The 23632-nt window shown below is 34.6% G+C and overlaps 1 protein-coding gene across 6 annotated transcripts; it reads right to left on the minus strand.

The window, feature by feature from the left end:
• Window positions 1-414: 414 nt before the first annotated feature.
• On the minus strand, window positions 415-22346 carry LOC149921946 (uncharacterized). Of its 6 annotated transcripts, none has more exons than XM_090164078.1 (7): window positions 22283-22342; window positions 21922-22203; window positions 2848-3040; window positions 2244-2484; window positions 1271-2131; window positions 689-1147; window positions 415-580 (listed from the first exon to the last, which is right to left on the minus strand). In XM_090164078.1, the coding sequence occupies exons 3-7, from the start codon at window positions 3037-3039 to the stop codon at window positions 531-533; spliced, it is 1803 nt and encodes a 600-aa protein (XP_090020204.1). In that variant the 5' UTR covers window position 3040; window positions 21922-22203; window positions 22283-22342; the 3' UTR covers window positions 415-530. The 6 variants fall into 6 exon arrangements, with proteins under 6 accessions (XP_090020204.1, XP_090020202.1, XP_090020206.1 ...); XM_090164076.1 differs by lacking the exons at window positions 21922-22203; window positions 22283-22342 and adding exons at window positions 3575-3909; window positions 3981-4268; XM_090164080.1 differs by lacking the exons at window positions 21922-22203; window positions 22283-22342 and adding an exon at window positions 3575-4268 and having other exon boundaries at window positions 1271-1795; window positions 1862-2131.
• Window positions 22347-23632: the final 1286 nt, after the last annotated feature.

Here is a 23632-nt window from a genome sequence, read left to right on the forward strand (position 1 = left end):
CCACTTGTGGTAATTTTCGAAATTAGGTAACGAAAACAATGTGCCCCCACACAAAAAAACTAACTGCCCCCTTAACGAAATATTTATGGCATTAGTTTAATTTTATTAACTTGGCCCAATTTTTAGGTAATTATAATTAATATTTAACCTAACCTTTTCTAAAACTGATAGTTAATATAATTTGTTAATTTCGATGAAAATTAATTAAATTTATTAATTAAGAATTAATAGTTGTAAAAAGTTAAGCGTCTCTCAATAGTTCAGTTTCAATATATTAAACTTAAAAATGTTTCTTTAAATGACTTAATCGAGTTTATTACCTTTAAAAAGGTTCGAAAGATACATTTTCACCTATTTTAATTACAACACTGGAGTCAATTTCTAGGCGAACAACAAAATTTAATTTCAAGACAATTTGATTCTTTAACCTTTATTGGGTACGTAATTTAATTAAGCCCGTTTCCCCGACATAATTCATGAGATAGCAGTGTTGTCACAAATACTGCAGCCAAATCGGGCGAATGGTTTCATTATTTGGAAAACAATTCATCGAGTAACTTTCGGGAATCTTCGTCATTTGCTGTAAAATTACAAAAATTTGATGTTACGATATGCACCATCTAGTGGATTAATTTAAAACTAAACCAACTTTTGAAAAGCTATCGTTTCTAGAAGATAAGTCGCTTACTTGGTATTTTCCTAAATTCTTCCACTTTTTCATTTAAGATCATATCTACAAAAGCCATGAACTCCGAGTTCGGGTCAATGTCTTGATCCACAAACGGGAGGCGAGAAAGAACTGGTGCGGGATCCGCACGGATCTGTTTCTCGGGGGAGCCTGCTCTGCAACAACTGGAGCGTTGACGTGACTTAATGGATGCCACGCCAAGTTCAGTTGAGACGTCGCAATTTCGTTTCAATTTGGTTTCATTTTCCATCGCTGGAGAATGTTGGAAACCGAATCCTTCCGTCTCGAGATCAACATCCATTTGGGATGATGAAGTTGAGTGTTCGTCGCGCGAACGAAAATCTTCAAATTGCGTCATGCCAGGTTGAGATGAGACAATAAAATTTAGTCCCGATTTCGATTCGCTCTCCATCGCGGGAAAGCGGCGAAAATCGGTTCCGGGATCAACATCCATTTCACCTGTTTCATTATTTTGTCAATTAGTTTTTTTGGAAACTACGTCGGTACAGTAATTGAAATTAGAAGGATCTTTTAAACAAATGGTTCCCGTTTCTAGGAAAGAAGAAAACAAAAGGTACTTACTTTTGAATTTGTGGAGCGTTTCAACATCGTCCATTAATGACATCAAATCATCCATAACGTCGAACTCTTCATTCGAAGCAATGTCTAAGTCGTCACACTCGAGCGTAAACGAGTCTAACGCGGATTGGACACGATTCTTATCGGGGGAATCCTGCTGTGCGGCAGGGCAGCTCGTGAAACTTCGTGGCGCAGTGTCTGTCGTGCCAGGACAGGCTGAAGCTTTGGATACATTGGAAGTTTGGCCCAATTTTGGAACACTTCCCCTCGCGAGAAAACGTTGAAAATTGACCATTTCTGTCAAAGTATTACGGTCCGTTTCAGATGATGTAGTTGTATCGGCGGATTCCTCATTAGGCGAGGAATGGCCTAGATACTGGAAGTTGCTACGATCAGTCGAGACCTCGGGATTTGGTCCCCATAATAGTTCATTGTCCACTGTGGGAGGAGGTTGAGAAGAAGTCGCTACTGTCCCAAAAACATCGTCGATTTCAGACGGTGTAGTTGAATTAGCGGATTCGTCTCCACCTGAGGGAAGATTTAAAAATGTACACGATGTTACCAGAAAATATCGCGTAGGGACGCGTGAATGACCTTTGTGTTCAGGTAGCAGTTGTTCGGAAACTGCCATTTTCGAGCCCAAAGATTCGCTACAATTTTCCAATGTGGTTCCGGTTGAATTAGCCACTTCTGGTAGGCTTGTTTGTAAATCATAGTGTAAAGTGAGGTGTCCAAACTCCGGTATTAAGATCAAGATTGGCAGTGCAGTCACTCCGTGATTTGGATCGGACAATGCTGTTAGCGCACTCTCGCCGACATCCGCGGGTCCAATCGGCCATCTTGGTCTAAACTGACAATTGTCCCCTGCAACAAAAGACGAAATGTATTTCAACTTCAAATCGAAATTGAAGTGCAAGGCTAATCGAGAACACGATTGAAAACTTTCATAATTTTATATACTTAAGATGGCGCTCACATGAAATTATGAAGTAGCGGTAATGTTTCTCGGGATGAATGCCATATTCACTCAAAGCGCCATCTTTCTTTAGACGCCGGACATTGCCGTTTGGAAATACTCGGCGAATGGATTTAGGTGGGACACTTTCGTTTGGCATTAGGTGGCGCTTGGGCTCGCTGGGAACCAACGCCGAGAAGAAGTTGGTTCGGTACCTGGTCAAGTCTTCAAGTTTTTTCCTTCCCTTGAAAACATTGTAATCCTGTGGGAAGATAGTATTTATTTTAACTATAGTTTAATTCGCTGCCTCGGTGCAAAAATGTGGTAACCCGAATAATTGCAGTTGAGAGTTTGCGAGGGGCTAACCACTTCCTAAAAATCTGTACACCGATTACGGGAGTACAAAAATGAGTACAGCCTTTGACAGTACTAAATCTGTAATCATTTTAGTACAGTCAAAGCTACAGGCTTGTACACCGATTACGCCAAGTGATCAGCCCCTCGGAAAAATGAGAGATAAATCTCCTTTTTCCAAGAGCTATGATCTAAATTTGTCGTTACGTTTATCTTTTTGCTACGCGGCTCGCACTAAAAATCAGAAAATCTTTGAAAAATGAAAACGTACGATGAGTAACTTCCACTGTCTTTCCAAATCGTCGTCATTTTCGAATTGACTTTTGTGCGTCGCTTTGATGGCTATGACGTAACCCAGTCCATCTTCAGTTTTTTGGACTACGTAACACCTCTCCCCGTATTTTCTTCGCTTCAAAGCCTCGTCCAGGAAATGCCTCAATAATTTCTTATTTGGGGATTTCATTCTGTGTGATAGAAATAAAAATGATGGATTAGCTACTGCGCACCGTGGACCCTAATTTAGCGCATTTTCATCTGGATGACTGTACAATTCCAATTGCTATTAATTAACAGGCCCATCTCTACCATTGGGCTAGGAAGGGCTAAGCCTTAGGGCGCCGCGCTCTGAAGGGGCACCGTCCGGCCCTTCATATTTTTTATTATTTAATTGTAAAGTATTCAATAAAGACGCGGTGATATGAAAAAGAGTGCCTGATATTATTAGCCCAGGGGCACCTGAAAGGTAAAGATGGCCCTGTTAATAAATAGATAATTAAGTGGACGTAACCATTTTAAGGCGGATCAGAAAACCACTCTGTGAATTCATTACAGGAAGGACACTCTATCGTTCCCAAAATGGCCTTTCTGTTCCCACTGACCCGAAACTATTTTCCCGCTGACCCTTTCCTCTAGTGCTAAATATAGTTTTGGCAATTGCAACTGCTAGGTGAGCTACAGTATTCGGTCATTCATGATTAGGAAAAAGAGAGGAAACGCACCTGCTTTTGAGTCTAGTTTTGGCAACCGAATGATATTTTTGGGGGAAGCACAGCCAAGTTCGTTTGTGTGACGCCACAACAAATTCAATCTGAAAGTAAAAGCTGACGTCCAATAAAATTTATTCGGGTGGGTGTTGCGTTTACAGATTACCCAAAGTACCAGTACCCCGTTGATAATGGATTTGTTTTCACGACAGTGCAGCTGCTATAACGTTTTAAGGATTGTTTGAGAGAGCCGCCAGATGGCGACAGTGGGGAACGCGTCTTCTCCTGCGCGACTGAAAGCACTTTTGCGCAGCTAGTCAGGAAACCGCTCTCAATTCCTAACATTCTTGCTGTGCCGATTGCAATTTCAAACAAAATATAGTACTTATATCGGACAGTTTCAGACTTTCAATATCTTTACCGGCATTGAGGCTCTTGGACTGCCGAAAGCGGACCCGGTAAACTAATTATTTCGTGCCCTTAGAGTTGCCTTTGTTTCTGAAAATACCTATGCGTTTTCCAGAAGAAACTTTGGATAAGGGTTCATACAAAGGCCTGCAGGCTGCAGGGGCCCCGGTAATTTGTAGCGCTTTGCACTGGGCCTCGCTACCCACCCGAGAATATTCTAAACAACAATCGCCCTATTTTATTCTAATATTCTGGCGAAGAACTATAAGGGCCCAAGCAGAAATCGGCGCTTTTGAGAAAGATCTGGACCCTCACCAGAATCAGCGTCTTCGTCCTTTTCCTGACGAGGGGACTCGGGGAGTAGATTTTACGAAGTAAAATTCAATAAAGTATGGTGTGGTACGTGTATGTCAATGTTTGGACTCGCAAACTGAGACCGGCTCGGGTAGCTAGATAAACGCGTTTGGGGAAGACAACGAGGGGGGAAGCCGCTCCAGACAGATCCAAAGTTCAACAGCGTCAGCCAATCAGAAAGATGAGGCAAAATTCGAAGTAGTCTCACGACAGGCGGAGAGACAGAGATTAAAATAATTTATCTGTGTGGAAATTACGCTTACAATTTCCACTACCGCGCGCCAATTACGCTTAGTTTCCACTACCACTGAACCATTTAAGACTTTATTAGAGAGTTTCAACAAATCCATTTCTAGGCGTTTACCCGGACGTCTACTAATCTCCTTAACTGTGCAGACGTTCGCGTAAGCGCCTAGAAATGGGTTTGCTGAAACTCTCTAATCGTATCTTAAAAACGTTACATTTCGATTTATATTAAGTCCTAAATAAGATTTAAAATTAACTGAAATAAAGGGAACATATGGATGCAAATTTCCATCTTATCGAAGATTTGAAACAGTCTTGAACATGGTTTAAAATTAAATCCTTAGTGTTTGTCGATAATAATACCTGCAAGTTAAAAAAATTCTTAGTTTGAAAAATCCATATTTTAAAACTTCCTTAGTTAAAAAAATCCTTAGTAAAAACCATTCTTAGTTAAAACAAGATGTCACGGACATTTAAGTACACACAATCCCACTGATGTATTAACTTTAATTTAAATATTAAAATTTGAACAAATTTCCAATCATCTTGAATATGAACTTAATAAACCCAAGAGGAATGTTATCGGAAAATAATTATTCGAGTTTTGAAAATAAGGTGGCGAAACGCAAACACTTTAATTTAAATTAATTTTTATAAAAACCAAGTTTTTCGAGTTACCTGGTTTTGGAAATAAGGTAGCGAACAAGTTTTATTTCCAATCATGAATATGAACTTAATAAACCCAAGAGGAATAGCGAACAAGTTTTTCGAGTTACCTGGTTTTGGAAATAAGGTGGTGAAACGCGAACACGTTCATTTAAATTAATTTGTATAAAAACAAATTGTTTCAAGTTACCTGGTTTTGGAAATAAGGTGGCGAAACGCGAACACGTTCATTTAAATTAATTTGTATGAAACCCAAGTGTTTCGAGTTACCTGGTTTTGGAAATAAGGGGGCGAAACGCGAACACGTTCATTTAAATTAATTTGTATAAAAACCAAGTGTTTCGAGTTACCTGGTTTTGGAAATAAGGGGGCGAAACGCGAACACGTTCATTTAAATTAATTTGTATAAAAACCAAGTGTTTCGAGTTACCTGGTTTTGGAAATAAGGTGGCGAAACGCGAACACGTTCATTTAAATTAATTTGTATAAAAACCAAGTGTTTCGAGTTACCTGGTTTTGGAAATAACGTAGCGAACAAGTTTTTCGAGTTACCTGGTGTAGGAAATAAGGTAGCGAAACGCGAACGAGTTAGATGGCTCCTGTATCAATTGGCACGAAATTCAAATATGACAATAGTGCCTACGCGGGTGGTGGGGTACATTTAAATTGAAAATTGACCAAAAACACTAAAGTGGGCTCCGATCCCAAAAATTACGATAACCCGTCGAGGCTATAATATAGTGTCTACAGATTGAGATATCAGTCGCCTTTGTACCACTAACGTACCGCGAGCAATCGTGTGTACGGCGGCTGGTCATAAACATTATTTAGTGGCACACTTATTCGTAACTTCTGGGCATAACAAATATTTAGGGTCACACTTATTTATTACACGCCTGGTCGTACGTTTTTCTTATTTCAGGCAGGCTTTCAATGGAATGCGAATATAGCTTCAGCGCGTAAAGAATTCAGGTATGACGCGAAATGGCTAATTAATTCACTTAAAATTAACTTTTTTCAACGCGACTGCAACCTAAGCTGGAATGGGCCTAGAAGTAACAAAACTAGTAGTTTTTGATCAAATCGTACTTACCTTCTTCCTGTCGTACGACGTGCGTAAAAAGGGCGTAAAGCGTGCGTAAAACGTTGAGTGTCACACTTATTGTTACTTCTGGGCATACACTGAAAGCTCGGCGCGAACGGCCTTGAAAATTGCGAGAGGGAAACTGGCGTTTAGAACTCAATAGACACGCGGATTTACAAAGTCGGAAGTTGCGGGGATCCGTATACGCTGTCTAAAAAACCTCACTTAGAATTAAAATTAAGCAACGTAATTGCAAATCTAGGTTATATGGAAACCACAGCTATTCAAAAATGTAACTGTCATGAAAATCGGACTTAAATTAAGGAACGTTATGTAGACTTTTAGGCGAAAATATAAAACCGCGAAAATTGGGGTCCCGTAAATTAACCCGAAAAACTATACTTAAATTTAATATTTACTGATATAACCGAAGTTGTAGTTCAAATGAATCCTAACCTAACCAATAATATTTTTTTTAACGTTATCGGACTTAATTTTAAATAAAATATCTACCACACAAAGCGAAACCACCAAAAATAGTAAATTGGGCATACCACGCCAGACATGGGCAAAATCGCTAGTGATTTTTAGATATTCACTCTCTCTCTCAAGAGTGAAAGTGGAACTAAATAAAACTGTTCACTCTTTGCCAACTAACGTTTTTCGTCACTCGCGGAGTGCACTCTTCGCCAAAGAGTGAGATCAGTCAAGGTCACCAATTTCACTCTTATTCTTGGTGCGAAACTGGAATTTTAAGGCGGGAAAGTTTAATTCAGACCAAAAAGTGTATTTTAGCCTCCTTTGCCATTAATAGTTGGCACCACGCTCTCCAGTAAAGTCATTAAATTAAATTCAAATTCAAATTTCCCGCGATCTTTTAATAGTTTTAGAAACCGATAAGAGTGTAAGAGCTGTCCTTGACTATCTTCCCTCTTTTCACGCGAGCGAGTTCGCAGAGTGACGAAAAAGTGTAAACTACACTCTTACGCCTGGAGGTTTTTTATTAGGGAGTGGAGTGACAAAAGTGTGAGGAAAAATCACTCACACAAATTCACTTAGAGTTTTGCCAACTCTGTACCAGGCAGCTGCTGGTCAAGGCCCTCGGGGGTCGAAATCCGCCCCTTTGCTACAACACTCAGAGGGCGCCAAATCTTCAATTTGCCAAGGGCGCCAGAACACCTAGTTACGGCTCTGCGGCGGCTACACAGTAGGTGATCGTAATACACACAAATCCCTAAGGATTGTGTGTAAAAAATCTTAGTAAAAAAATCCATAGTTTTAATAAAATTAGTGAGAAAAATCCTTAGTTAAAAAATAGAGATTAAACATATATTCGAGTATGCATTTTAAATACTAAAATAGGTGTATTATGGATTAGTAATTTTGAAAAATTTCAACTTTGTCTGTATTGAGAAAACATAACCAAGACTCTAATATCCATCGTCATTTTGCGCAGGTACGTTTGGAAATTCCACAACTGCGAAATTTGCTGTAGTGGAAATCGGCCACTGTTGGTATTTCAATTCATAAATACACGCAAAGCCGTAATTTAAAAAACGATTTAGTCGCCCTAAATGTTATAAGGATTAATTATTATTTTAGTCATATATTATAATATTTTGGCCATAATAAAATATAAATTAAATTAGTTTTATTTGTCTTAAATTTTCCATATTTTTCAGAAATAAATTTTACAATTGGTTTAGACTTAATGGTTTTATAACAATGGCAACTCTATTTCCGTTTAGATCAAATATAAAATAGGATTAATATAAGCATATAATAGCAATAATTTAGGATAAAATATATCTTTAAAGTTAAGATCCAAAAACGACTTGAATTCGAAAAAATGCAGTATAAGTAACCTAGATTAAATAAAAAAAATGCAGTGGAAAATAATATCAGTTTCATTTTAAAATAGTTTAAAATAAGATTAGCAATACAGCCTGTTTCACTAAATTTGTCGCTCAAATAAATTAAATCATAATATTAATTAAATAAATTAGCTCTTAAATTTGTCTGATATTTTCAGCTACAATTCCGTTTAGATCAAGTGTTAAAAAATATTAGTTTAAGACAGTAATAAGAGTATGTTAAGATTAAATATATCTTTAAAATTAATATTAAATAGAAAAGCAGTTCTATTTGACTAAAATAAACAGATATATTCGAAACATCAAAATATAACCTATGGGTAATTCCACCTTGGTAATGGGTACCCTATATTTTTAGATAACCCTGAAAACTTGTCTCTAGGGTTGGGTACTCTACCCGTTCTTCGTCTATGGTTTTGTCGAAAAACAAGATGCTGGAATTTTAGTGAGGATCCGTCCAGTATAGTTTGCTAGTTACGCCACGGTCATTTTTGGTGAAATAACCTTGACCCCTAATATTGAGGGAATGATTTCTTAGCCAACTTTTACTCTAAAAAAAGCGTACGGGGTTTCATTTGAAAGGTAAAAAAGAGTGTAAAAATGTAAACTTCTCATTGTGAATCCGCATTTACGTACAGAAAAACCATTTTTATTTTTTTGAACTTTGACCTGGTAAAAGGTTCATTTTATTTTTTCAAATAGATATTTATTTCGAGTTCCCCAATTAGGATTTAGTTCAAAACCAAATTTTGAAAAGTCAAAAATTGTTTTAATGACTTTTATACGGCCAAATGGTGGAGGTTTTTAATTATTTTTACTTGAAAACTAAAACCTAGTCAAATTTCGGAATCGTGTTTTTCGACAAAACCAACCCCAGGGACAAGTTTTCAGGGTTATCTAAAAATATAGGGTACCCAAGGTGGTAAAATCTGTCGTGGAATTAGTACGAATTACCCCTATTTTCTAATCCAAATATTTAAACAAAAATATATTTCGAAGAAGTCTAATTAATATCTGAATCGCTTCTTTATTTCTGCCTGAATTAAAATTAAAATTTGAGATTTAGACGAGTTTTGTGTGGAATTTATCATCTAATATTTTAGATGTAGAACGTTTTAAAAAGAAGATGGCGCTACTGCCCTATCGTCGTACGTTCATTTTCTTCTCTCAAGGACAATGCTGTTACCATGGGCCCCTATAGAGTAGTATCAGTGCTACATCACGCAACCCATGCTTTTTCCCATAGAGAAAAAAAAGCGCCTAAAATGGCGGCCATGGCCAAAGCTACGAGGTGATACTACTCTATGGTAGACCTTTACTTATGGGGACCTTATGACAGGCTTATGATTTTAACTATACCTAATTGTCAGCCTGGTTTTCAGAGTTATTTAGGCACTTCTTTCAGTCTACATTTAAGTAAAATTTAGGTCCTAGTATAAATCTAAAAGTGAAATATGATGTTTGATTAAGTCAGAAGTAAATAAACCGAAGTTATCATACCAATATATCACTCATAATAACTTGTAAATTGTGCAATTTCCATATGGTATCTCCCTTTAATCGACGTTTTCAAGTCATACTTCTGATTAAGTCTACATTTATTTTGACTACCGCTACATATCGAAGTTATTGAAGCGGATTAATGACGTAAACTACCGTTGGACTAAGTTATTGAAGCGGATAATTGACGTAAACTACCGTTGGACTAAGTTATTGAAGCGGATTAATGACGTAAACTACCGTTGGACTAAGTTATTGGCCAAGTGGGCGAGATCTACAAGTAGAATCGCGATAACCAACATGGTTGAAATTGCGGTGTTATTCTGAAACATCCTTCTTGAAAAACTTAAAGAAAACATTTCAATCCTCTCTGGTGGATTTTGTTTCGCGGTCTCTGCCTTAACTCCGTCGAGTCGCTTTTCGCTTCACGATAACATTCCGAAGCAGAATAGTTCACGATTACCTCACAAGGACGCGTACGGTTCGACTTCAAATAAATGTCACGTGACACCGGAATTCGCATGTGCCGCATCACGTGGTGGAATTCACCGGTTTCAGTATTTTTGATATGTTTAGTATAAACATAACTAACATTATACTTAAGGAAATTTTATTTCAACATCCTTTCTTCACAGTGACGCCCAAAAGTTTTCTAAATAGCGGCCCTCGGTAGCGGCGCCATGAACTAATCTAACCGAACTTCCGTTCACGTGATATTCCGGGAATTTGGCGCGCGATTCTGAATACCACCATTTTTAGTCTTAACGCGTATTTAGAAGTTTAAACTTCCGGGTTATAGAGTTGCTAATCATTTCAATGACTAATCTTTGGTGAAGAAAGGATGTAGTAAGAAGAAGTGTCATGCTTTGAGGTATTATGTTACTTATGATATAAACAACGAAGTTACGGGTAAACAACCAAATATATAATATCATAAGCCTATCAACCCTAAGTTTGAATCGAAGGGCAGTGTTGGTTCAAGCTAACGACTGTCGAAAGTACAGCGCTAAATCCACCCGGTGGCGGAAAAGAGAAACGTAACGCGTCCCGCAATGCATGATGCCAGCTGCTTTGGTAAGGGAGAGGTGCGTAGAGAGAGAGAAAGGGGGAAGGAAGCAGCTTCAATTTATCTCTACCAGGTGCCGATACTATCGCCTGATTTCTTCTTTTTCGCCCGTCCAGTGGTGGTACAAAGGGCGCTATGCGCGTTTCAAACTTAGGGTTGATAGGCTTATGATAATATATATTTTATAATAAAATCGTGTTGATGTAATTATGTTGATAACCCCGTAAACTTCAAGATGCGGCGATAGAGTGCAGCACCGGTATAAGACCACGTAATATTCCCCTGAAACGTGTCTTCAGGCCCAGACTGGCCCGGGTGACTAACCGGCGATCGCCGGTCTTATCGGGGCCCACTCAAATTGGGGGCCAAAGAGGAAGAATTTGGCATTAATGGGAAATGCGGCCAACATGATTTCATAGCCGGTGGGGCCAACTACTAGCTAGTCCGGCCCTGCCTGTCTTCCCTCCTCCTTCCAACGTGTACGTAACATATTGGTCAGTACGGGAATCAAACTTTGAAGATAGCGTTGGAGAAGGCTGATCGAGAAATGTCCTTCAGTAATTCGTCCGTGGTCTGGGAGAGGTATTTTAACCACTGTCAAATGGCCTGCACACACGCGTACTCAACACTGATAAAGGTACAGACTCTAAAGATTTCGCGTCATCTCATTAGTACAGTCAAAGGTGCGGGCTTGTACACCGATTACGCGGAGTGACTAGCCCCTCGTAGTTTAGCGCAGTGTTCTTTTGGTCCCATCAAGAATGTATTTATCCAGGGCCGGACCGTTAAATTTGGGGGCGCTGGACTAACACTGTTTGCGGCCTATCCAATTAACCCAAGTTTGGGTGTATCAGATGCATTTGGCAGTGTAAATGAAAAATTTCATGTTTCTTAAATTTTTAAATTTAAATGTTTTTTTTTGACCGCGAAGGGGGCCCTTTGATTAAACGGGGCCCCGGGCTGCAGCCCATAAAGACTATGCCTAAATCCCCCCTGTATTTAGCTAAAGAGAGAATGACTATTTGGGGATAATCCGCGGATACCGTGTTCTGTATTTCCCCCCGCAGAGGAGTTTGTTTCAATCGCATCGTCCCGTCGGATATGTTATCAAAACTCCCGTAATTTCACACACAATCCAATGGATTTTTGCGTATGGGTTTTACGTACAATGTCAGCCGATGCCGCCGTGCCGCCGTGTCTTTACCAGGAATCCATACCTCTACTTGGAATGCTTATCGCGGCAGATTTTCGTCTCGATGTGGCTGACGGTTTTATTGACGTCACTATGTTAATTTAACAAACAACAACGTGAGAGGGGAGCGCGCGCAGAGGGGATTTTTCTCTCGTAGGCGGGTCCAAAGCCGTCAGAGTGATCTTACCATACGCGATCCGGCACGATAAGCATTCCAAGTAGAGGTATGGATTCCTGGTTAGGGTTATAAATCTCAACGACGTAACATATACTGGCCTAGGTAGCCCAATATATATTTTTTAAATCTGAACCCAAGATTTGGGCGTTTGCCCAATTTACTGTTTTTCCTCTTTTCGCTTTGTGCATTAGATATTTTATTCAACATTAATATATTTTGGTTAGGTGAGGACCAATTTTACTTACATCTCCGATTATATCGGTAAATAATAATTTTAAGTAAAGTTTTCGGGGTATCTTACGGAATCCCCATTTTCGTGATTTCTCATGTTTCAATAACATATAAATTGGGTGTTTCCATAACATATAAATTGGGTGTTTCCATAACATATAAATTGAGTGTTTCCATAACATATAAATTGAGTGTTTCCATAACATATAAATTGAGTGTTTCCATAACATATAAATTGGGTGTTTCCATAACATATAAATTGGGTGTTTCCATAACATATAAATTGAGTGTTTCCATAACATATAAATTGAGTGTTTCCATAACATATAAATTGAGTGTTTCCATAACATATAAATTGAGTGTTTCCATAACAATTAAATTGAGTGTTTCCATAACAATTAAATTGAGTGTTTCCAGAACATATAAATTGAGTGTTTCCAGAACATATAAATTGAGTGTTTCCAGAACATATAAATCGAGTGTTTCCATAACATATAAATTGGGTGTTTCCATAATATATAAATTGGGTGTTTCCATAACATATAAATTGAGTGTTTCCATAACATATAAATTGAGTGTTTCCATAACATATAAATTGAGTGTTTCCATAACAATTAAATTGAGTGTTTCCATAACAATTAAATTGAGTGTTTCCAGAACATATAAATTGAGTGTTTCCAGAACATATAAATTGAGTGTTTCCATAACAATTAAATTGAGTGTTTCCATAACAATTAAATTGAGTGTTTCCAGAACATATAAATTGAGTGTTTCCAGAACATATAAATTGAGTGTTTCCATAACAATTAAATTGAGTGTTTCCATAACAATTAAATTGAGTGTTTCCATAACAATTAAATTGAGTGTTTCCATAACAATTAAATTGAGTGTTTCCAGAACATATAAATTGAGTGTTTCCAGAACATATAAATTGAGTGTTTCCATAACATATAAATTGGGTGTTTCCATAACATATAAATTGAGTGTTTCCATAACATATAAATTGAGTGTTTCCATAACATATAAATTGAGTGTTTCCATAACATATAAATTGGGTGTTTCCATAACATATAAATTGAGTGTTTCCAGAACATATAAATTGAGTGTTTCCATAACAATTAAATTGAGTGTTTCCATAACAATTAAATTGAGTGTTTCCATAACAATTAAATTGAGTGTTTCCATAACAATTAAATTGAGTGTTTCCAGAACATATAAATTGAGTGTTTCCAGAACATATAAATTGAGTGTTTCCAGAACATATAAATTGAGTGTTTCCATAACATATAAATTGGGTGTTTCCATAACATATAAATTGAGTGTTTCCAGAACATATAAATTGAGTGTTTCCATAACAATTAAATTGAGTGTTTCCATAACAATTAAATTGAGTGTTTCCATAACAATTAAATTGAGTGTTTCCATAACAATTAAATTGAGTGTTTCCATAACATATAAATTGAGTGTTTCCAGAACATATAAATTGAGTGTTTCCATAACATATAAATTGAGTGTTTCCATAACATATAAATTGAGTGTTTCCATAACATATAAATTGAGTGTTTCCATAACATATAAATTGGGTGTTTCCATAACATATAAATTGGGTGTTTCCATAACATATAAATTGAGTGTTTCCATAACATATAAATTGAGTGTTTCCATAACATATAAATTGAGTGTTTCCATAACAATTAAATTGAGTGTTTCCATAACAATTAAATTGAGTGTTTCCAGAACATATAAATTGAGTGTTTCCAGAACATATAAATTGAGTGTTTCCAGAACATATAAATTGAGTGTTTCCATAACATATAAATTGAGTGTTTCCATAACATATAAATTGAGTGTTTCCATAACATATAAATTGAGTGTTTCCATAACATATAAATTGGGTGTTTCCATAACATATAAATTGGGTGTTTCCATAACATATAAATTGAGTGTTTCCATAACATATAAATTGAGTGTTTCCATAACATATAAATTGAGTGTTTCCATAACAATTAAATTGAGTGTTTCCATAACAATTAAATTGAGTGTTTCCAGAACATATAAATTGAGTGTTTCCAGAACATATAAATTGAGTGTTTCCAGAACATATAAATTGAGTGTTTCCATAACATATAAATTGGGTGTTTCCAGAACATATAAATTGAGTGTTTCCAGAACATATAAATTGAGTGTTTCCATAACATATAAATTGGGTGTTTCCATAACATATAAATTGAGTGTTTCCATAACATATAAATTGAGTGTTTCCATAACATATAAATTGAGTGTTTCCATAACATATAAATTGGGTGTTTCCATAACATATAAATTGGGTGTTTCCATAACATATAAATTGAGTGTTTCCATAACATATAAATTGAGTGTTTCCATAACATATAAATTGAGTGTTTCCATAACAATTAAATTGAGTGTTTCCATAACAATTAAATTGAGTGTTTCCAGAACATATAAATTGAGTGTTTCCAGAACATATAAATTGAGTGTTTCCAGAACATATAAATTGAGTGTTTCCATAACATATAAATTGGGTGTTTCCATAACATATAAATTGAGTGTTTCCAGAACATATAAATTGAGTGTTTCCATAACAATTAAATTGAGTGTTTCCATAACAATTAAATTGAGTGTTTCCATAACAATTAAATTGAGTGTTTCCATAACAATTAAATTGAGTGTTTCCATAACATATAAATTGAGTGTTTCCAGAACATATAAATTGAGTGTTTCCATAACATATAAATTGAGTGTTTCCATAACATATAAATTGAGTGTTTCCATAACATATAAATTGAGTGTTTCCATAACATATAAATTGGGTGTTTCCATAACATATAAATTGGGTGTTTCCATAACATATAAATTGAGTGTTTCCATAACATATAAATTGAGTGTTTCCATAACATATAAATTGAGTGTTTCCATAACAATTAAATTGAGTGTTTCCATAACAATTAAATTGAGTGTTTCCAGAACATATAAATTGAGTGTTTCCAGAACATATAAATTGAGTGTTTCCAGAACATATAAATTGAGTGTTTCCATAACATATAAATTGAGTGTTTCCATAACATATAAATTGAGTGTTTCCATAACATATAAATTGAGTGTTTCCATAACATATAAATTGGGTGTTTCCATAACATATAAATTGGGTGTTTCCATAACATATAAATTGAGTGTTTCCATAACATATAAATTGAGTGTTTCCATAACATATAAATTGAGTGTTTCCATAACAATTAAATTGAGTGTTTCCATAACAATTAAATTGAGTGTTTCCAGAACATATAAATTGAGTGTTTCCAGAACATATAAATTGAGTGTTTCCAGAACATATAAATTGAGTGTTTCCATAACATATAAATTGGGTGTTTCCATAACATATAAATTGAGTGTTTCCAGAACATATAAATTGAGTGTTTCCATAACAATTAAATTGAGTGTTTCCATAACAATTAAATTGAGTGTTTCCATAACAATTAAATTGAGTGTTTCCATAACAATTAAATTGAGTGTTTCCATAACAATTAAATTGAGTGTTTCCATAACAATTAAATTGAGTGTTTCCATAACATATAAATTGAGTGTTTCCAGAACATATAAATTGAGTGTTTCCATAACATATAAATTGAGTGTTTCCATAACATATAAATTGAGTGTTTCCATAACATATAAATTGAGTGTTTCCATAACATATAAATTGAGTGTTTCCATAACATATAAATTGAGTGTTTCCATAACAATTAAATTGAGTGTTTCCATAACAATTAAATTGAGTGTTTCCAGAACATATAAATTGAGTGTTTCCAGAACATATAAATTGAGTGTTTCCAGAACATATAAATTGAGTGTTTCCATAACATATAAATTGGGTGTTTCCATAACATATAAATTGAGTGTTTCCAGAACATATAAATTGAGTGTTTCCAGAACATATAAATTGAGTGTTTCCATAACAATTAAATTGAGTGTTTCCATAACAATTAAATTGAGTGTTTCCATAACAATTAAATTGAGTGTTTCCAGAACATATAAATTGAGTGTTTCCAGAACATATAAATTGAGTGTTTCCATAACATATAAATTGGGTGTTTCCATAACATATAAATTGAGTGTTTCCATAACATATAAATTGAGTGTTTCCATAACATAAATTGAGTGTTTCCATAACATATAAATTGGGTGTTTCCATAACATATAAATTGGGTGTTTCCATAACATATAAATTGAGTGTTTCCATAACATATAAATTGAGTGTTTCCATAACATATAAATTGAGTGTTTCCATAACAATTAAATTGAGTGTTTCCATAACAATTAAATTGAGTGTTTCCAGAACATATAAATTGAGTGTTTCCAGAACATATAAATTGAGTGTTTCCAGAACATATAAATTGAGTGTTTCCATAACATATAAATTGGGTGTTTCCATAACATATAAATTGGGTGTTTCCATAACATATAAATTGAGTGTTTCCATAACATATAAATTGAGTGTTTCCAGAACATATAAATTGAGTGTTTCCATAACAATTAAATTGAGTGTTTCCAGAACATATAAATTGAGTGTTTCCAGAACATATAAATTGAGTGTTTCCATAACAATTAAATTGAGTGTTTCCATAACAATTAAATTGAGTGTTTCCATAACAATTAAATTGAGTGTTTCCATAACAATTAAATTGAGTGTTTCCATAACATATAAATTGAGTGTTTCCATAACAATTAAATTGAGTGTTTCCATAACAATTAAATTGAGTGTTTCCATAACATATAAATTGAGTGTTTCCATAACATATAAATTGAGTGTTTCCATAACATATAAATTGAGTGTTTCCATAACATATAAATTGAGTGTTTCCATAACCTATAAATTGAGTGTTTCCATAACATATAAATTGAGTGTTTCCATAACATATAAATTGAGTGTTTCCATAACATATAAATTGAGTGTTTCCATAACATATAAATTGAGTGTTTCCATAACATATAAATTGAGTGTTTCCATAACATATAAATTGGGTGTTTCCATAACATATAAATTGGGTGTTTCCATAACATATAAATTGAGTGTTTCCATAACATATAAATTGAGTGTTTCCATAACATATAAATTGAGTGTTTCCATAACAATTAAATTGAGTGTTTCCATAACAATTAAATTGAGTGTTTCCAGAACATATAAATTGAGTGTTTCCAGAACATATAAATTGAGTGTTTCCAGAACATATAAATTGAGTGTTTCCATAACATATAAATTGGGTGTTTCCATAACATATAAATTGAGTGTTTCCAGAACATATAAATTGAGTGTTTCCATAACATATAAATTGGGTGTTTCCATAACATATAAATTGAGTGTTTCCATAACATATAAATTGAGTGTTTCCATAACATATAAATTGAGTGTTTCCATAACAATTAAATTGAGTGTTTCCATAACAATTAAATTGAGTGTTTCCAGAACATATAAATTGAGTGTTTCCAGAACATATAAATTGAGTGTTTCCAGAACATATAAATTGAGTGTTTCCATAACATATAAATTGGGTGTTTCCATAACATATAAATTGAGTGTTTCCAGAACATATAAATTGAGTGTTTCCATAACAATTAAATTGAGTGTTTCCATAACAATTAAATTGAGTGTTTCCATAACAATTAAATTGAGTGTTTCCATAACAATTAAATTGAGTGTTTCCATAACATATAAATTGAGTGTTTCCAGAACATATAAATTGAGTGTTTCCATAACATATAAATTGAGTGTTTCCATAACATATAAATTGAGTGTTTCCATAACATATAAATTGAGTGTTTCCATAACATATAAATTGGGTGTTTCCATAACATATAAATTGGGTGTTTCCATAACATATAAATTGAGTGTTTCCATAACATATAAATTGAGTGTTTCCATAACATATAAATTGAGTGTTTCCATAACAATTAAATTGAGTGTTTCCATAACAATTAAATTGAGTGTTTCCAGAACATATAAATTGAGTGTTTCCAGAACATATAAATTGAGTGTTTCCAGAACATATAAATTGAGTGTTTCCATAACATATAAATTGGGTGTTTCCATAACATATAAATTGAGTGTTTCCAGAACATATAAATTGAGTGTTTCCAGAACATATAAATTGAGTGTTTCCATAACAATTAAATTGAGTGTTTCCATAACAATTAAATTGAGTGTTTCCATAACAATTAAATTGAGTGTTTCCAGAACATATAAATTGAGTGTTTCCAGAACATAAAAATTGAGTGTTTCCATAACATATAAATTGGGTGTTTCCATAACATATAAATTGAGTGTTTCCATAACATATAAATTGATTGTTTCCATAACATATAAATTGAGTGTTTCCATAACATATAAATTGGGTGTTTCCATAACATATAAATTGGGTGTTTCCATAACATATAAATTGAGTGTTTCCATAACATATAAATTGAGTGTTTCCATAACATATAAATTGAGTGTTTCCATAACAATTAAATTGAGTGTTTCCATAACAATTAAATTGAGTGTTTCCAGAACATATAAATTGAGTGTTTCCAGAACATATAAATTGAGTGTTTCCATAACATATAAATTGGGTGTTTCCATAACATATAAATTGGGTGTTTCCATAACATATAAATTGAGTGTTTCCATAACATATAAATTGAGTGTTTCCAGAACATATAAATTGAGTGTTTCCATAACAATTAAATTGAGTGTTTCCATAACAATTAAATTGAGTGTTTCCAGAACATATAAATTGAGTGTTTCCAGAACATATAAATTGAGTGTTTCCATAACAATTAAATTGAGTGTTTCCATAACAATTAAATTGAGTGTTTCCATAACAATTAAATTGAGTGTTTCCATAACAATTAAATTGAGTGTTTCCATAACATATAAATTGAGTGTTTCCATAACAATTAAATTGAGTGTTTCCATAACATATAAATTGAGTGTTTCCATAACATATAAATTGAGTGTTTCCATAACATATAAATTGAGTGTTTCCATAACAATTAAATTGAGTGTTTCCATAACATATAAATTGAGTGTTTCCAGAACATATAAATTGAGTGTTTCCATAACATATAAATTGAGTGTTTCCATAACATATAAATTGGGTGTTTCCATAACATATAAATTGAGTGTTTCCATAACATATAAATTGAGTGTTTCCAGAACATATAAATTGAGTGTTTCCATAACAATTAAATTGAGTGTTTCCATAACAATTAAATTGAGTGTTTCCAGAACATATAAATTGAGTGTTTCCAGAACATATAAATTGAGTGTTTCCATAACAATTAAATTGAGTGTTTCCATAACAATTAAATTGAGTGTTTCCATAACAATTAAATTGAGTGTTTCCATAACAATTAAATTGAGTGTTTCCATAACATATAAATTGAGTGTTTCCATAACAATTAAATTGAGTGTTTCCATAACAATTAAATTGAGTGTTTCCATAACATATAAATTGAGTGTTTCCATAACATATAAATTGAGTGTTTCCATAACATATAAATTGAGTGTTTCCATAACATATAAATTGAGTGTTTCCATAACCTATAAATTGAGTGTTTCCATAACATATAAATTGAGTGTTTCCATAACATATAAATTGAGTGTTTCCATAACATATAAATTGAGTGTTTCCATAACATATAAATTGAGTGTTTCCATAACATATAAATTGAGTGTTCTTTTCGATAAAATTCCTCTTGGGTTTGTTAAGTGAACGTACAAGATGATTCGAAATTTGTTCAAATTTTAATTTAATTTTTAAAATATAGTTAATACATCGGGGGATTGTGTGTACTTAAATGTCCGTGAGATCTTGTTTAACTTTGGAATAGGCGGATCTATAAAGTTATTTTGATCTTGACCTGTTAAAATGAGAAAGAGGAACTTCGTGAGATCGCCACTCAACTACGCACTTTCACACTCTCTTAATAATAATAATAATAATAATAATAATCACCTAGGCTAATACCCAAGGCACCACCTTAGGCCTAAGTAATCATGCGACTTTTGAGCAATAAACCATGTGCACGCGACGAAACTAACATACATGACATAGAAACAGGGTTACCAGATAAAAATTTCATAACCCGCCCAAACAATATATACAAACCGCCCAATTTCCCGCCCAAAATAAATAATTTTTCTAAAACAAGCCCAATTTCCGTCAAAAAAAAATAAGGAAAAAATACTATTTTTAAAAGCACTTTTATTGAGGTTAAAGATTTACTCATCGTAAATGGCGCTATTGATGGAGTACAACAACTCAGCGGGAGGTACAAACTGAGATGATTTTAAGTTTAAACGTACCTTTGTCCTTTAATTAAGATAGTTTGTGGCGAGATGCACTCTAATTTTCGAATAATATGATCTTTACTTGGTAGTCGCGATTGCATTTCGATACAAATTTCCTTTAAGTAATTGAAACACCTTTGTAAAATTTCTTCTTTTTTGGTTTTTGAGAGTTTACTATTTTCTAATTGTTCTTTGAACACGAATCCAACGTCTACATTTTCTATTCCTAAAAAGATGGTTTGTAAATTGGAGATATCTAAATTTCCCAAGGTGTCGTTTTCCTTGTTCACATTAAAAATTACTGGTTGCAAAATCCTACTCATAATCTGTTCGAAACACAATTGTAATTGATCAAATATGGTAACATGATCTCCGTTTTCCAATTGAAACAATTTCGTTAATCGGTTTAGTTCTTTTAGAATTGGATTTAAAAATTCTAAATACAGCTTAATGGTGGGGTCTTGGTACATTTCATGGAGCATCCTTGCTTCCATGCATTTTTCTTTATCAACGACAATAGAAAAATGGAGTTTAAGTTAAGGGCATCATATTGACTTAAAATTTTATTTACGCAATCGAACATAACTAACCATCTATTTGCGGATAATGAAACTAATTTTAGAGGGTCCTCGTCCTCATTAATTACTCTGTAAATTTCTGTATAACTTTCCTGGCGGGAGTAGCTGTGGGCGAACCAGTTATATGTATTCCGAATAAAGAAATCTAAAGAAGCAGGCATCGCGTTGAAAGACTTTTTAGCCACCAAATCTAGCGAGTGGCAAACGCATTTAACTAATTACAAGTTGGGTACCTCTTGCTTTAATTTCGTGAAAACCGAGTTGTTTTTACCGCACATGGTATTGGCACCATCGGTACCTATACCAACTAACTTCTTCGTGTCCAAATTTACTGTCTTCAAAAACTGTATAATGCTTTCAGATAACCCGGCAGCGGTACCATCCGGCACAGTTAATAATCCAAGAAAGGTAGTGACGAAATCTGAACTATGTTTACTAAAATATTTTATGGACGCGCATAGTAACTTAGTTGCGCTAATATCCGTTGACTCGTCTAGTAAATAGGGAATATGGTCCGTTTGCTATGTCTTCTAATAACGACGTTTTGAAATACGGGCCTAGTATATTCTTAATTAATGCCCCGCATTTTGTTCTATGCATTTTAAAACGGGATTCGCCGAACTCATCCGTTAATATCTCACCAAGTTCATCTTCCGCTAAAATTGACGCTTTAGCTGCAACGTACGTAGCAATTCTTAACTCCAGCCTTTTTTTGCTAATTGAAATCTCCTTCATTGGTCGAGTCGTTTTTAACATCCCGTTAATCTTCGGGATTCCGGCAAGATCCCCACCTCCAGAAGGATTGTTACTTTTACGTTTTCTTGTCTGGCTGTGCTCAATAATGTCTCGGTATTGTGCTCGAATGGTGCAATGGCACCATAAACATCTTGCGTCTTCATCGCCTTTCTTCCCCGCGATGAAATCTAGGAATAAAATAAAGATTAATGTAAGCTTACTGGTATTCCATGGAATTAATTCGATTACGTTGAAATATTTAATTACCTTTCGAAACGGGGTGGTTCTCCCATTCCTTTTTATATTTCTTTTTGTACTTAGCCCACTTTCCCATAGTTTAGGTGAAATTGAACTCGTTATAAAGCAAAACGACTCCACAAAAATTAAATTAGATTATGAACCTTATGCGCACTAAAATTTCTAAATGCGTTTTTATCCTTTAAATATAGCGTTTTGTTTATTTTTTAAATAAGAGAAATGTCTTTTAAAAAATGTGGAACCATAACACGCTTTAAATATTATACGCTATTTATTTTTTTCTCGGAAAAATAAGTTTAATACATGTGGGATTTTTTAAATTGAAAACCGCCCAAAAACCCACTTTCCGTCCAACCGATTTTTTCCCCCAATATGACCATCGAAAACCGCCCAAATTGAAGGAAAACCGCCCAACTCGTGAATGGGTCATTCTATGATAGAAAGACCCATTCACGAGATAACGACGTCCATTAGCGGCTTTATATACTCTTAAACGCGCCTTCCCAATTGACCGCCATTACATTACAGTCTACGGGGAGGGTGATTAAAAACTGGTTTGGGGGGGATGAAATTTCTGCGGTAGAGGGCTTGCTCGTTGGTTGTCTGTACGATAATGGCGGCGCCCAGTAAACGTTTCTTAAAAGAGTGTATAGTTTCGCCTATTTGCCCTTTTTTGTGGTGATTGCCCCGCCTATTGTGATGACAACTGTGAAGACTGAATTGGGACTTAGAACATTAAAATTGTGTTTTTACCAACTAAACACCACTTCAATTACATATAATCAGCAAGGCACCACCTTAGGCCTAAATCAACAAGCGACTTTTAAAGCCATTAATTCAGGTGGTCGGGTTACGATGCGTAGGAGGGTGGTGACAAGCCACGCGAGCCAACAGCTCCCTACACTAACTATTAACGTTAACCTCAACAAGTTTTTATGGAAGGGGAAACCAAAGTACTCGGGGGAAAACCCCTTAAACCAGTGCGGGGAGAGAACTTTCAAACTCAACCGAGGTTTCTTCCATGAGTGCCACAAGCTGGGATCGAACCCGGCCAGAGAATTATACGAACTACATGCAAGAAATGAGAGACAAAATTTTAGTAGCTTTTGGAAGAAAGAAATCAACGACCGATCAAATGATTTAGCGAAAAAGACTTCTCTTCTAGGTGGGCTGCATTTGAAAGCGCAAGTTTGGTATTCAGTTGGTGAATCAACAGTGAAAACCTGCTTCAAAATGGGAGGGTTTGCGAATGACGACGTATTATCAGACGAATTAGTTTTAATAAGCCTTTCTATTAAGTCATTACGCTTGCCGAACTTGTTTTAATGTATCGCTTTCGTCACGAGATACGTAGGAGCT

This window comes from Leiobunum rupestre, chromosome 11 (genome assembly GCF_980474605.1).
Source record: "Leiobunum rupestre chromosome 11, qqLeiRupe1.1.hap1, whole genome shotgun sequence".
NCBI classification, from domain to species: Eukaryota; Metazoa; Arthropoda; class Arachnida; order Opiliones; family Sclerosomatidae; genus Leiobunum; species Leiobunum rupestre.